This window comes from Coloeus monedula, assembly GCF_965178545.1.
Source record: "Coloeus monedula genome assembly, chromosome: 31".
Classification (NCBI taxonomy): Eukaryota; Metazoa; Chordata; class Aves; order Passeriformes; family Corvidae; genus Coloeus; species Coloeus monedula.
The window spans coordinates 1,677,178-1,690,018 of record NC_138811.1 but is presented as its reverse complement, the minus strand read 5'-3'; the positions used below and the strand labels follow the sequence as shown (position 1 = coordinate 1,690,018).

The 12,841-nt window shown below is 63.3% G+C and overlaps 1 protein-coding gene across 1 annotated transcript in view; it reads right to left on the bottom strand.

The window, feature by feature from the left end:
* ADGRL1 (adhesion G protein-coupled receptor L1) overlaps window positions 1–12,841 on the bottom strand; it is a gene marked incomplete at both ends in the record, with an annotated part of 57,346 nt that overhangs the window by 3,952 nt on the left and 40,553 nt on the right. The window contains 9 exons of the mRNA XM_082299334.1: window positions 3,280–3,408; window positions 5,214–5,382; window positions 6,669–6,760; window positions 7,451–7,517; window positions 7,973–8,193; window positions 8,411–8,620; window positions 10,745–10,915; window positions 11,619–11,824; window positions 12,686–12,808. Coding sequence (XP_082155460.1) covers window positions 3,280–3,408; window positions 5,214–5,382; window positions 6,669–6,760; window positions 7,451–7,517; window positions 7,973–8,193; window positions 8,411–8,620; window positions 10,745–10,915; window positions 11,619–11,824; window positions 12,686–12,808 — 1,388 coding nt within the window. The remainder of the gene's footprint in view (window positions 1–3,279; window positions 3,409–5,213; window positions 5,383–6,668; window positions 6,761–7,450; window positions 7,518–7,972; window positions 8,194–8,410; window positions 8,621–10,744; window positions 10,916–11,618; window positions 11,825–12,685; window positions 12,809–12,841) is intronic.

Sequence of the window (12,841 nt, the reverse complement as noted above, 5' to 3'; positions counted from 1 at the left end):
CAGGAGATGTGAGGGGGAAAGGTGGGAAATGTGAGGGAGAAAAGGGTGGGAAAATGAGGGGGGAAACAGTGGGAAACCTGAGGAGAAAAAGGGTGGGAAACGTGAGGGAGAAAAGGGTGGGAAATGTGAGGGGGAAAAGGGTGGGAAAATGAGGGGGGAAAGGGAGGGAAACGTGAGGAGAAAAAGGCAGGAAATGTGAGGGGGAAAAGAGTGGGAAATGTGAGGGGAAAAGAGTGGGAAATGTGAGACCAAAAAGGGTGGGAAACTTGAGGAGGAAAAGGCGAGAAATGTGAGGGGAGAAAAGGAGGGAAAGGTAGGGGGAAAATGGTGGGAATTGTGAGGGGAAAAGGGTGGGAAAATGAGGGGGGAAAGGGAGGGAAACGTGAGGGGAAAAAGGGGTGGGCACCATGAGGGGAAAAGGGTGGCAAACCTGAGGGGAGAAAAGGGTGGGAAAGGTAGGGGGAAAAATGGGGGAAATGTGAGGGGAAAAAGGGTGGGAGACATGAGGGGGGGGAAAAAGGGTGGGAAATGTGAGGGGCAAAGGGTGGGAAATGTGAGACCAAAAAGGGTGGGAAACATGAGGGGAAAAAGGCAGGAAAATGAGGGGGAAAAGGGTGGGAAATGTGAGGGGGAAAAGGGTGGGAAATGAGGGAGGAAAGGCAGGAAATGTGAAGGGAAAAGTGTGGGAAATGTGAGGGGCAAAGGGTGGGAAATGTGAGGGGGAAAAGGGTGGGAAAATGAGGGGGGAAAGGGAGGGAAACGTGAGGAGAAAAAGGCAGGAAATGTGAGGGGGAAAAGAGTGGGAAATGTGAGGAGAAAAAGGGTGGGAAATGTGAGGGGGAAAAAGGTGGGAAATGTGAGACCAAAAAGGGTGGGAAACTTGAGGGGAAAAAGGCAAGAAACATGAGAAGAGAAAAGGAGGGAAAGGTAGGGGGAAAAGGGTGGGAAATGTGAGGGGGAAAAGGATGGGGAATGTGAGAGGAAAAAGGTGTGGGCATCATGAGGGGAACAGGGTGGCAAACCTGAGGGGAGAAAAGGGTGGGAAACACGAGGGGGGAAAAGGGTGGGAAATGTGAGGGGGAAAGGGTGGTAACCATGAGGGGAAAAGGGTGGGAAATGTGAGATCAAAAAAGGTGGGAAACATGAGGGGGAAAAGGGTGGGAAAATGAGGGGGAAATGGCGGGAAATGTGAGGGGGGAAAAGGGCGGGGAATGTGAGGGGGAAAAGGCGAGAAATGTGAGGGGAGAAAAGGAGGGAAAGGTGGGGGAAAAGGGTGGGAATTGTGAGGAGGAAAAGCATGGGAAACATGAGGGCTAAAAGGGTGGGGAATGTGAGGGGAAAAAAGGGCGGGAAACGTGAGGGGAAAAAGGGGTGGGCACCATGAGGGGAAAAGGGTGGCAAACCTGAGGGGAGAAAAGGGTGGGAAAGGTAGGGGGAAAAATGGGGGAAATGTGAGGGGGAAAAGGGTGGGAAACGTGAGGGGGGAAAAAGGGCGGGAAATGTGAGGGGGAAAGGGCGGGAAACGTGAGGGCTAAAAGGGTGGGAAACATGAGGGGAAAAAGGCAGGAAAATGAGGGGGGAAAGGGTGGGAAATGTGAGGGGGGAAAGGGTGGGAAACATGACCTCAAAAGGGTGGGAAATATGAGGGACAAAGGGTGGGAAATGTGAGGGGCAAAGGGTGGGAAATGTGAGGGCTAAAAGGATGGGAAACACGAGGGGAAAAAGGCAAGAAACATGAGAGGAGGAAAGGAGGGAAAGGTAGAGGGAAAAGGGTGGGAAATGTGAGGGGAAAAGGATGGGGAGTGTGAGAGGAGAAAGGTGTGGGCATCATGAGGGGAACAGGGTGGCAAACCTGAGGGGAGAAAAGGGTGGGAAAGGGGGAAAATGGGGGAAATGTGAGGGGAAAAAGGGCGGGAAATGTGAGGGGGGGGAAAGGGTGGGAAACATGAGGGAAAAAGGGTGGGAAATGTGAGGGGAAAAGGGTGGGAAATGTGAGATCAAAAAGGGTGGGAAACATGAGGGGGAAAGGGCAGGAAAATGAGGGGGAAAAGGGTGGGAAATGTGAGGGGGAAAAGGGTGGGAAATGTGAGGGGGAAAAGGGTGGGAAACGAGGGGGAAAAGGCAGGAAATGTGAAGGGAAAAGGGTGGGAAATGTGAGACAAAAAAGGGTGGGAAACATGAGGGGGAAAAGGGTGGGAAACGTGAGGAGAAAAAGGCGAGAAACGTGAGGGGAGAAAAGGAGGGAAAGCTAGGGGGAAAAGGGTGGGAATTGTGAGGGGGGGGAAAAGGGCGAGAAACATGAGGGAGGAAAAAGGGTGGGAAATGTGAGGGGAAAAGGGCGGGAAACGTGAGGGGGGAAAGAGTGGGAAATGTGAGGGGAAAAAGGGCGGGAAATGTGAGGGGGAAAAGGGTGGGAAATGTGAGGGGGAAAAAGGGCGGGAAATGTGAGGTGAGAAAAGGAGGGAAACGTAGGGGGAAAAGGGCGGGAAAACATGAGGGAGGAAAAGGGCAGGAAACGTGAGGGGAGAACTGTGGCAAACCGGAATTGAAAAATGTGGGAAATGTGAGAGAAAAAAAGTGGGAAAAGTGAGCGGAAAGGGCAGGAAAAAAGGAAAGAAAAAAGGGTGGAAATCGTGAAGGAAAGATGTTGGGAAAATGAAATAGAAAAGGGTGAGAAAGCGGAGAAGAATGGTAAAGAGAAGAGAAAAGGTGAAGAAAAAAGGGTGGGAAACGTGAAGAGGAAAATGGGTGAAAAAGGTAAGAAAAAAGCACAGGAAAAGAAAAAACAAAAAAGGTGGGAAATGTGAGGAGAAAAGAGCTGGAAAAGGGAGAGAAATAGGGGTTGGAAATCCCATAAACGCTCCCCCAGAGACCTTCCCCAATCCCATGGGGGGGTCTCTGGGTGGGGTTAATGGGATTGGGGGTCTCTGGGAGGTGTCTTTGGGGTGGGGGGGGTCTCTGGAAGTGGATGGGGTTTCTTGGGGGGGGTCTTGGGGGTCTCTGGGAGGGTGTCCATGGGACTGGGGGGTGCTCTGCGGGATTTGAGATTTTTCAAAGCTATGGGGCTGCGAGGGCTCTCCCCAAGCCCCCATCTCTGAGCGGCCCCTCAAAGACCCCCTATCCTATCGGGGGGGATTTTTGGGGGGGTCTTGGGGTCCCCACCTGGGGGTGGGGTTTAGGGGAGGTTTTTGGGGGGTTTTTGGGGTCCCTCCCTGGGTGCCGCTGTAGTACCGGGGTGGGGTTTAGGGGAGGTTTTTGGGGGGTTTTTGGGGTCCCCACCTGGGTGCCGCTGTAGTACCGGGGGTGGGCGCGGGCGGCCGAGGGTTTGAGGGCGCCCAGGGAGGTCCCGGGGGGGCCCCTGAGGCAACACCCCGAGTGCCGCAGGCACTTGCTGAGCTCCCGGTGCACCTGAGGAACACACCAGTTCACACCAGTTCACCCCAGTAACACACCAGTAACACACCAGTGGGCACTCGCTGAGCTCCCGGTGCACCTGGGGAACACACCAGTTCACACCAGTTCACACCAGTAACACACCAGTAACACACCAGTGACCCCCCCAGTAACACCCAGTGAAATCCAGTGCTCCCAGTGCCGCAGGCACTCGCTGAGCTCCCGGTGCACCTGGGGAACACACCAGTTCACACCAGTTCACACCAGTTCACACCAGTGACCCCCCCAGTAACACCCAGTAACCTCACAGTGCCACACAGCGACCCCCAGTAACACCCAGTGAAATCCAGTGCTCCCAGTGCCACAGGCACTCGCTGAGCTCCCCACGCACCTGGGAGGGTTCCGGGGGGGTCGATGCCCACCAGTTCACCCCAGTAACACCCCAGTGACCCCCAGTAACCCCCCAGCGACCCCCCAGTCACCTCTCAGTGCCCTCAGTGCCACTTCCTGAGCTCCTGGTGCAACTGGGGGCCCACCAGTAACAACCCAGCAGCTCCCCCATTAATGTCCCAGTGCCTCCAACTGCCTCCCCAGTCCCTCCCAGTCCCTCCCAGTCCCTCCCAGTCCCTCCCAGTTTCTCCCAGTCCCCTCCCAATCCCTCCTAGTGCTGCTCATTCATGATCGCTGTGGGTCCCACTCTCTCCCAGTGCCCCCCAGTTCCTCCCAGTGCCCCTCGTTCATGGTCTGTGAGGATCCCAGTCCCTCCCACTCTTCCTCCGTCTCTCCCAGTGTCCCCCACATCTTTTTCTGGAGGGCACAGTGGAAGATGAAGGTGCCTCCCCAGTGTCCTTCCAGTTCCTTCATTCCTGATCTCTGGCAGTCCCACTCTGTCCCAGTGCCTCCCCAGTCCCTCCCAGTCCTTCCCAGTGCCCCTTTTTCATGGTCTCTGGGGATCCCAGTCCCTCCCAGCTCCTCCCAGTGCCTCCCAGTCTCCCCCAGACCTTCTGGAGGGTGCAGTGGATGAGGAAGATGAAGGTGCTTGACCGGTGTCCCCCCCGTGCCCTCACAGTGTCCCTTATTCATGATCTCTGTGTGTCCCAGTGCCCTCCCAGTGCCTCCCAGTGCCTCCCAGTGTCCCTTATTCATCTCTGTGTGTCCCAGCACCCTCCCAGTGCCTCCCAGTCCTTCCCAGTGTCCCTTATTCATGATCTCTGTGTGTCCCAGTGCCCTCCCAGTGCCTCCCAGTGCCTCCCAGTGTCCCTTATTCATGATCTGTGTGTCCCAGCACCCTCCCAGTCCCTCCCAGTGCCTCCCAGTGTCCCTTATTCATGATCTCTGTGTGTCCCAGCACCCTCCCAGTGTCTCCCAGTCCTTCCCAGTGTCCCTTATTCATGATCTCTGTGTGTCCCAGTGCCCTCCCAGTCCCTCCCAGTGCCTCCCAGTGTCCCTTATTCATGATCTCTGTGTGTCCCAGCACCCTCCCAGTGCCTCCCAGTCCTTCCCAGTGTCCCTTATTCATGATCTCTGTGTGTCCCAGCACCCTCCCAGTGCCTCCCAGTCCTTCCCAGTGTCCCTTATTCATGATCTCTGTGTGTCCCAGTGCCCTCCCAGTGCCTCCCAGTGCCTCTCAGTGCCTCCCAGTGCCTCCCAGTGCCCCCGGCCCTCCCCTGCACCTTCTTCAGGAGGGTGCAGTGGATGAGGAAGATGAAGGTGCTTGACCGGTGTCCCCCCCGTGCCCTCCCAGTGCCCTTTTTTCATGATCTCTGTGTGTCCCAGTGCCCTCCCAGTGCCTCCCAGTCCCTCCCAGTGCCCCCCCCCACCTTCTTCTGGAGGGCGCAGTGGAAGAGGAAGATGAAGGTGCCCTGCAGGGCGTTGCAGGCCGTGAACAGCGACGCCGTCAGCACCGACTCGCGGGTCACAAAGAGCAGCCCGAAGGCCCAGGTGAGCCCCAGCAGCAGCAGCAGCGCGATGGCCCCCAGCGCCCACGACCTGCGGGGCACCCGCCGTCAGCTGGGGGCACTGGGAGGCACTGGGAGGGCACTGGGGAGAAGTGGGGCTCCCAGAGGTGCTGAATGAGGGGACTGGGAGGGCACTGGCAGAGACTGGGATGGTACTGGAGGGTATTGGAAGGTACTGAAAGGGTACTGGAAGGGACTGGGAGAGACTGGGAAGGCACTGGAGGGCAGTGGGAGGCACTGGGAGGGTACTGGAAGGGACTGGGAGGTACTGGGAGAAACTGGAGGGCACTGGGGGGCACTGTAGGGCAGTGGCAGGGCACTGAAGGGCACTGGGAGGGACTGGGGGGGACTGGGAGGGGACTGGGAGAGACTGGGAGGGACTGGGAGGGACTGGGAGGGACTGGGACGGGAGTGGGAGGGACTGGGGGAGATGGGGGGGGACTGGGGGGGACTGGCAGGGACTGGGGGAGATGGGGGGACTGGGAGGGGACTGGGGGGGACTGGGGGGGACTGGGAGGGACTGGAGGGGATGGGGGGGACTGGGGGGGACTGGGAGGGGACTGGGAGGGGATTGGGAGGTACTGGGAGGGGACTGGGGGGGGCTGGGGGGGATTGGGAGGTACTGGGAGGGGACTGGGGGTGACTGGAGGGGACTGGGAGGGGACTGGGGGAGATGGGAGGGACTGGGGGGACTGGGAGAGGACTGGGGGGGCTGGGGGGGACTGGGGGAGATGGGGAGGACTGGGAGGGACTGGGAGGGGACTGGAGGGGACTGGGAGGACTGGAGGGGACTGGGAGGGGACTGGGGGGAACTGGGGGGGACTGGGGGGGACTGGGGGGGACTGGGGGGGAACTGGGGGGAACTGGGGGGGACTGGGAGGGACTGGAGGGGACTGGAGGGGACTGGGAGGGGACCGAGGGGAACTGGGGGGGACTGGGAGGGACTGGGAGGGGACTGGGGGGGACTGGGAGGACTGGAGGGGACTGGGAGGGAACTGGGGGGACTGGGAGGGACTGGGAGTCCCAGCACCCACAGCTGGGGAGTCAGAGGGGAGTTGGGGCCCTGGTTTCGGGGGTCCCTCCCTGCCCGGTTTGGGGTCCCCTGTTTGGGGTGCCCAGTGTGGGGTGCCCGGTTTGTTTGGGGTGCCCGGTTTGGGGCGCCCGGTTTGTTTGGGGTGCCCGGTTTGTTTGGGGTCCCCTGTTTGGGGTGCCCGGTTTGGGGTGCCCCGTTTGTTTGGGGTGCCCGGTTTGTTTGGGGTGCCCGGTGTGGGGTGCCCGGTTTGTTTGGGGTGCCCGGTTTGTTTGGGGTGCCCCCACCTGATGCTGTCCAGGCGGCTGGAGTCGGGTTTGAGGGCGGCCGAGCTGCGCAGCATCTTGTGCAGGGTCACCAGCAGGAACACCAGCGTCACCTGCGGAGCCCAGCCCGCTGTGGGACCCCGGAGCCGGGATGGGACCCCAGAGCCACGGAGAGACCCCAGACCCACTGTGAGAGACCCCAGAACCGGGATGGGACCCCAGACCCACAGAGGGACCCCAGACCCGGGATGGGACTCCAGACACGCTGTGGGACCCCAGACCCAAGGAGGGACCCCAGACCCACGGAGAGACCCCAGACCCGCTGTGGGACCCCAGAGCCGGGATGGGACCCCAGACCCACGGAGAGACCCCAGACCCGCTGTGGGACCCCGGAGCCGGGATGGGACCCCAGAGCCACAGAGGGACCCCAGATCCATGGAGAGACCCCAAACCCACTGCGGGACCCCAGACGACCCCAGACCAATGGGGAGACCCCAGGCCCACTGTAGGACCCCAGACCCAGGATGGGACCCCAGACCCACGGAGAGACCCCAGCCTCACAGAGAGACCCCAGCCCCACAGTGGGACCCCCACCTGCCCCATGGCACGACCCCAGACCCCCAGGCACCCCCAAGGCCCCACCGAGCCTCCCAGCCCCTCATCCCCCGTACGAGGATGCCCAAGGCCCATCCCTGCACCTCCGGAGCCCCCCGAGCCCCCCGAGGCCCCCCCAGCCTCCCCCCAGCCCCCCAAAGCCCCCCGAAGCCCCCCCGGTCTCCCCGCAGCCCCCTGAGCCCCCGTACGAGGATGACGAAGGCCACGGGGCCGATGAAGCTCCAGATGAAATAATTGTCCACCCGCAGCCAGCACCTGCCGGGGGCGGGCGGCATCGGGACACGCCCACCGGGGTAAGGCCACGCCTCCCCGATCAAAGCCCCTCCCCCAGAGCCCCCCTTGCCACCTGGCGAGTCCCGCGGCAGCCCCCGTGCCCCACCCCCGACTCAGGCCCCACCCCCAGCCCCTCCATTCACACCCGGTCACACCCAATGGGGAAGCCCCGCCCCCAGCCAGGCTGCACCCCGGCCACACCCCCGGCCACGCCCCCGGCCACGCCCTGGACACGCCCTGACCACACCCCAGCTATGCCCAGCTCCACCCCCGGGCACACCCTGACCACACCCCAGCCTCACCCAGCCACATCCCAGTCATGCCCCGGCCCCACACCGGGCACACCCTGGCCACACCCTGGCCACACCCTGACCACACCCCAGCTATGCCCAGCTCCACCCCCGGGCACACCCTGGCCACGCCCCGTCCCCGCTCACGCCTGGTCGGTGCCGTAGCTGCGGTGGTCGATGGCGGCGGCGACGGCGACGACGACGGCAGGGAAGCAGTACCCCCCCGCGTAGTAGTACTTGCGGCGGCCGGGGTCGCTGTCGAACACCTCGAGCAGCAGCAGGTACAGGTGAACCCCCTCCAGGCACAGCCACGAGAACGACGCCAGGAAGAAATAGTGCAGCAGCCCCGCGAAGATGGGACAGGCCACCTGCGGGCACGGGGACAGCGTGGGCACAGGGACGGCCCGAAGATGGGTGTCCCAGGTGTGCCACGGGGTGTCCTGGGATGTCCTAGCTGCATCATGGGTGGTCCCTTGGGGATCCCAGGTGCCCCAGGTGTGCCATGGGGTGTCCCAGGTGTGCTGTGGGCTGTCCCTTTGGAGTCCCAGGTGTGTGCCAGCTGTGTGCCAGGTGTGCCAGCCTCACCTGGTACTGTGTCTTGTCGATGCCGACGAGGAAGAGCAGCTCGGCGAGGAAGAGGCTGATGCAGAGGTTCTTGTGGATCGTGGTGCGCTCCGAGGGCAGCCCCCGCAGGCAGCAGAAGGCCGAGATGGACAGGCCCAGGCACAGCAGGGCCACCAGGATCCCCGCCCAGGTGATCACCGACAGCAGCACCTCGTTCAGCCGCCCCGGGAACTGCGGGAAACGCGGGAAAATGGGAATGCCGGGGTGGGCGGAGGGACTTGGAGGCTTTTGGGGTCACCTGGATCCAGCCGTGGTCATGGGGAGGGACAGGGACCACCAGGAGGGGACAGGGGCCAGCAGGAGGGGACAGGGGCCAGCAGGATCCCTGCCCAGGTGGTCACCGACAGCAGGACCTGAGGGAGGGTCTGAACCAGGAACCTGAACCGGGTTTCCTGATACCTGCCAAAAACCAGCAGGAAACCGGGAATTCCGGGGTGGGCAGAGGGACTTGGAGGGTTTTGGGGTCACCTGGACCCAGCCATGGTCATGGGCAGGGACAGGGTCAGCAGGAGGGGACAGGGGCCACCAGGATCCCTGCCCAGGTGGTCCCTGACAGCAGCACCGCGTTCAACCGCTGCGGGAACTGTGGGAAACAGTGGGAAAATGGGAATGCCGGGGTGGGATGGGGAATTGGGGAGAGCTAGGGGTCAGCTGGATCCAGTCACGGCCGTGGGCAGGGACAGGGGCCAGCAGGAGGGGACAGGGGCCAGCAGGATCCCCGCCCAGGTGGTCCCTGGCAGCAGCACCGCGTTCAACCGCCGCGGGAACTGCGGGAAAATGGCAATTCCACGGTAGGAGAGGGAATTTAGGTGGTTTTGGGGGTCCTCTGGATCCAGCCACAATTATGAGGAGGGACAGGGCCACCAGGAGGGGACAGGGGCCACCAGGATCCCTGCCCAGGTGGTCCCTGGCAGCAGCACCGCGTTCAACCGCTGCGGGAACTGTGGGAAACAGTGGGAAAATGGGAATGCCGGGGTGGGATGGGGAATTGGGGTCACCTGGGCCCAGCCACAGGCACGGAAGGGACAGGGACAGCCAGGGCTCCCCTGGCCGCAGGTGCGTGAGCTGGGTGTGCCCAGGTGTGCCCCAGGTGTGTGTGTGTGCCCAGGTGTGTGTGTGTGCCCAGGTGTGCCCCAGCTATCTCAGGTGTGCCCCAGGTGTGCCCAGGTGTGTCCCACATGTCCCAGGTGTGCCCAGGTGTGCCCAGGTGTGCCCCAGGTGTGTCCCACATGTCTCACACGTCCCAGGTGTGCCCAGGTGTGCCCCACATGTGCCCAGGTGTGCCCAGGTGTGTGTGTGTGCCCAGCTGTGCCCCAGGTGTGCCCCAGCTATCTCAGGTGTGCCCAAGTGTGCCCAGGTCTGTCCCAGGTGTGTGTGTGTGTGCCCAGGTGTGTCCCACATGTCCCAGGTGTGTCCCAGGTGTGCCCAGGGGTGTCGCACATGTCCCAGGTCTGCTCAGGTGTGTGTGCCCAAGTGTGCCCCAGGTGTGCCCAGGTGTGCCAAGGTGGGGGTGTGTGCCCAGGTGTGCCCAGGTGTGTATGTGTGCCCAGGTGTGCCCAGGTGTGCCCAGGTGTGTGTTTGTGCCTGGCTGTGCCCAGGTGTGTGTATGTGCCCAGGTGTGCCCAGGTGTGTGTGTGTGCCCAGGCGTGTCCCACATGTCCCAGGTGTGTGTGCGTGCCCAGGTGTGCCCAGGTGTGCCCAGGCGTGTCCAGGTGTGTCACACATGTCCCAGCTGTACCCAGGTGTGCCCAGGTGTGTGTGTGCCCAGGTGTGTGGGTGTGCCCAGGTGTGTCGCACATCTCCCAGGTGCGTGTGTGTGCCCAGGTGTGTGGGTGTGCCCAGGTGTGTCACACATGTCCCAGGTGTGTGTGTGTGCCCAGCTGTGCCCGGCTGTGCCCAGCTGTGCCCAGGTGTGTGTGTGTGCCCAGGTGTGCCCAGGTGTGTGTGTGTGCCCAGGTGTGTGTGTGTGCCCAGCTGTGTGTGTGTGCCCAGCTGTGCCCGGCTGTGCCCAGGTGTGTGTGCATGCCCAGGTGTGTGTGCGTGCCCAGGTGTGTGTGTGTGCCCAGCTGTGTGTGTGTGCCCAGCTGTGCCCGGCTGTGCCCAGGTGTGTGTGCATGCCCAGGTGTGTGTGTGTGCCCAGGTGTGTGTGCGTGCCCGGCTGTGCCCGGCTGTGCCCAGGTGTGTGTGCGTGCCCAGGTGTGTGTGCGTGCCCAGGTGTGCCCAGGTGTGCCCAGGTGTGCCCAGGTGTGTGTGTGTGCCCGGCTGTGCCCGGCTGTGCCCGGCTGTGCCACTCACGCTCTGCGTGCGGGCCATCAGCAGGGCGAAGTTGGTCAGGTGGCTGCAGGCGCACGAGCTGTGGGTGCCGTTGGAGCGCAGCAGGCGGCAGCCCTGGCTCGACCAGTGCCCGGCCATGGAGCGCTCCGAGTAATTCCAGAAGGAGCAGTTGGCCCCAAAGTGGTTCTTGGTCTGCCAGAGGAGAAACTGGGGGGTCAGGGGGCAAATGGGGGGGGAATGGGGGTCCCAGGTGAGGAAATGGGGGGGCAATGGGGGTCCCAGGTGAGGAAATGGGGGGGGAATGGGGGTCCCAGGTGAGGAAATGGGGGGGCAATGGGGGTCCCAGGGGCTCCCAGGGACTGGAGGAGGGTCCCAAGAGCAGGGTGAGGCCCCAATCCCAGCAATCCCAGTAATTCCAGAAGGAGCGGTTGGCCCCAAAGTGGTTCTTGGTCTGCCAGAGGAGAAACTGGGGGGTCAGGGGGCAAATGGGGGGCAATGGGGGTCCCAGGTGAGGAAATGGGGGTCCCAGGGGGTCCCAGGTGAGGAAATGGGGGGGCAATGGGGATGCCAGGTGAGGAAATGGGGGTCCCAAGTGAGGAAATGGGGGGCCAATGGGGGTCCCAGGTGAGGAAATGGGGGGGGCAATGGGGGTCCCAGGTGAGGAAATGGGGGTCCCAGGGGGTCCCAGGGGCTCCCAGGGACAGGAGGAGGGTCCCAAGAGCAGGGTGAGGCCCCAATCCCAGCAATCCCAGTAATCCCAGTAACTCCAGGAGCACTTGGCCCCGAGTGGTTCTTGGTCAGGGAAGGATGGGGGGGGTCTGGGTGGGAAATGAGGGGTCCTGGGCGGTTTGGGGGCCTCTGGGTGTGGTTTTGGGGGGAATTCTGGGGGTCGCACCTCGAGGTGGGGCAGGGTGAAGACCACGGGGTCCCGCAGGAAGACCCTGCTGGATTCCTTGTTGATGGAGGCGGCGATGACCTGGGAGTTGACCACGAGTTGGGGGGCGCGGGGCCCCCCGTCCCCCCCCAGGCGGACGGTGGCGTTCTCGGTGGGCAGGAACAGCCCCAGGTTGTTGTACAGGATGAAGACGACCTTCACCACTCCTGGGGAGACACGGGTCAGAGGCACCCCAAAAACACCCCAAAACACCCCAAAAACTCCCTGACCCCCCTTCACCACCCCTGGGGAGACACGGGTCAGAGGCACCCCAAAACCACCCCCAAAACACCCCAAAAACACCCTGATCCCCCAGGACCCCCCAGGACCCCCCCAGGATCCCCCGGACCCCCCCGACCCCCTCAGGACCCCCCCAGGACCCCCCAGGACCCCCCCCGGATCCCCCAGGACCCCCTCAGGACCCCCCCGGACCCCCCCGACCCCCTCAGGACCCCCCCAGGACCCCCCCAGGATCCCCTCAGGACCCCCCAGGACCCCCCCAGGACCCCCCCAGGACCCCCTCAGGACCCCCCTGGACCCCTCAGGACCCCCCCCAGGACCCCCCAGGACCCCCTCAGGACCCCCCCAGGATCCTCCAGGACCCCCTCAGGACCCCCCCGGACCCCCCCAGGACCCCCCTGGACCCCCTCAGGACCCCCCAGGACGCCCTCAGGACCCCCCCAGGACCCCCCAGGACCCCCTCAGGACCCCCCCAGGACCCCTCAGGACCCCCCCAGGACCCCCCAGGACCCCCCAGGACCCCCCCCGGACCCCCCAGGATCCCCTCAGGACCCCCCAGGACCCCCTCAGGACCCCCTCAGGATCCCCCCAGGACCCCCCCGGACCCCCCCGACCCCCTCAGGACCCCCCCGACCCCCTCAGGACCCCCCAGGACCCCCCAGGACCCCCCCAGGACCCCCCCAGGACCCCCCAGGACGCCCTCAGGACCCCCCCGGACCCCCCAGGACCCCCCAGGACCCCCTCAGGACCCCCCAGGACCCCCCCCGGACCCCCCGTGCCCCCCTCACCATTGCGGCTGTTCTGTTTGAGGGTGCTGGCCGAGAGCTGGATGGAGCCGTCACCCCCCAGCTCCTGCGGGAACACGAGCTCCTGGAGCGGCCCCTCGGTGTTCAGCACCGACACCTCCAGCACTGAGGGAAATGGGGAAAAACCATGGAAAATAT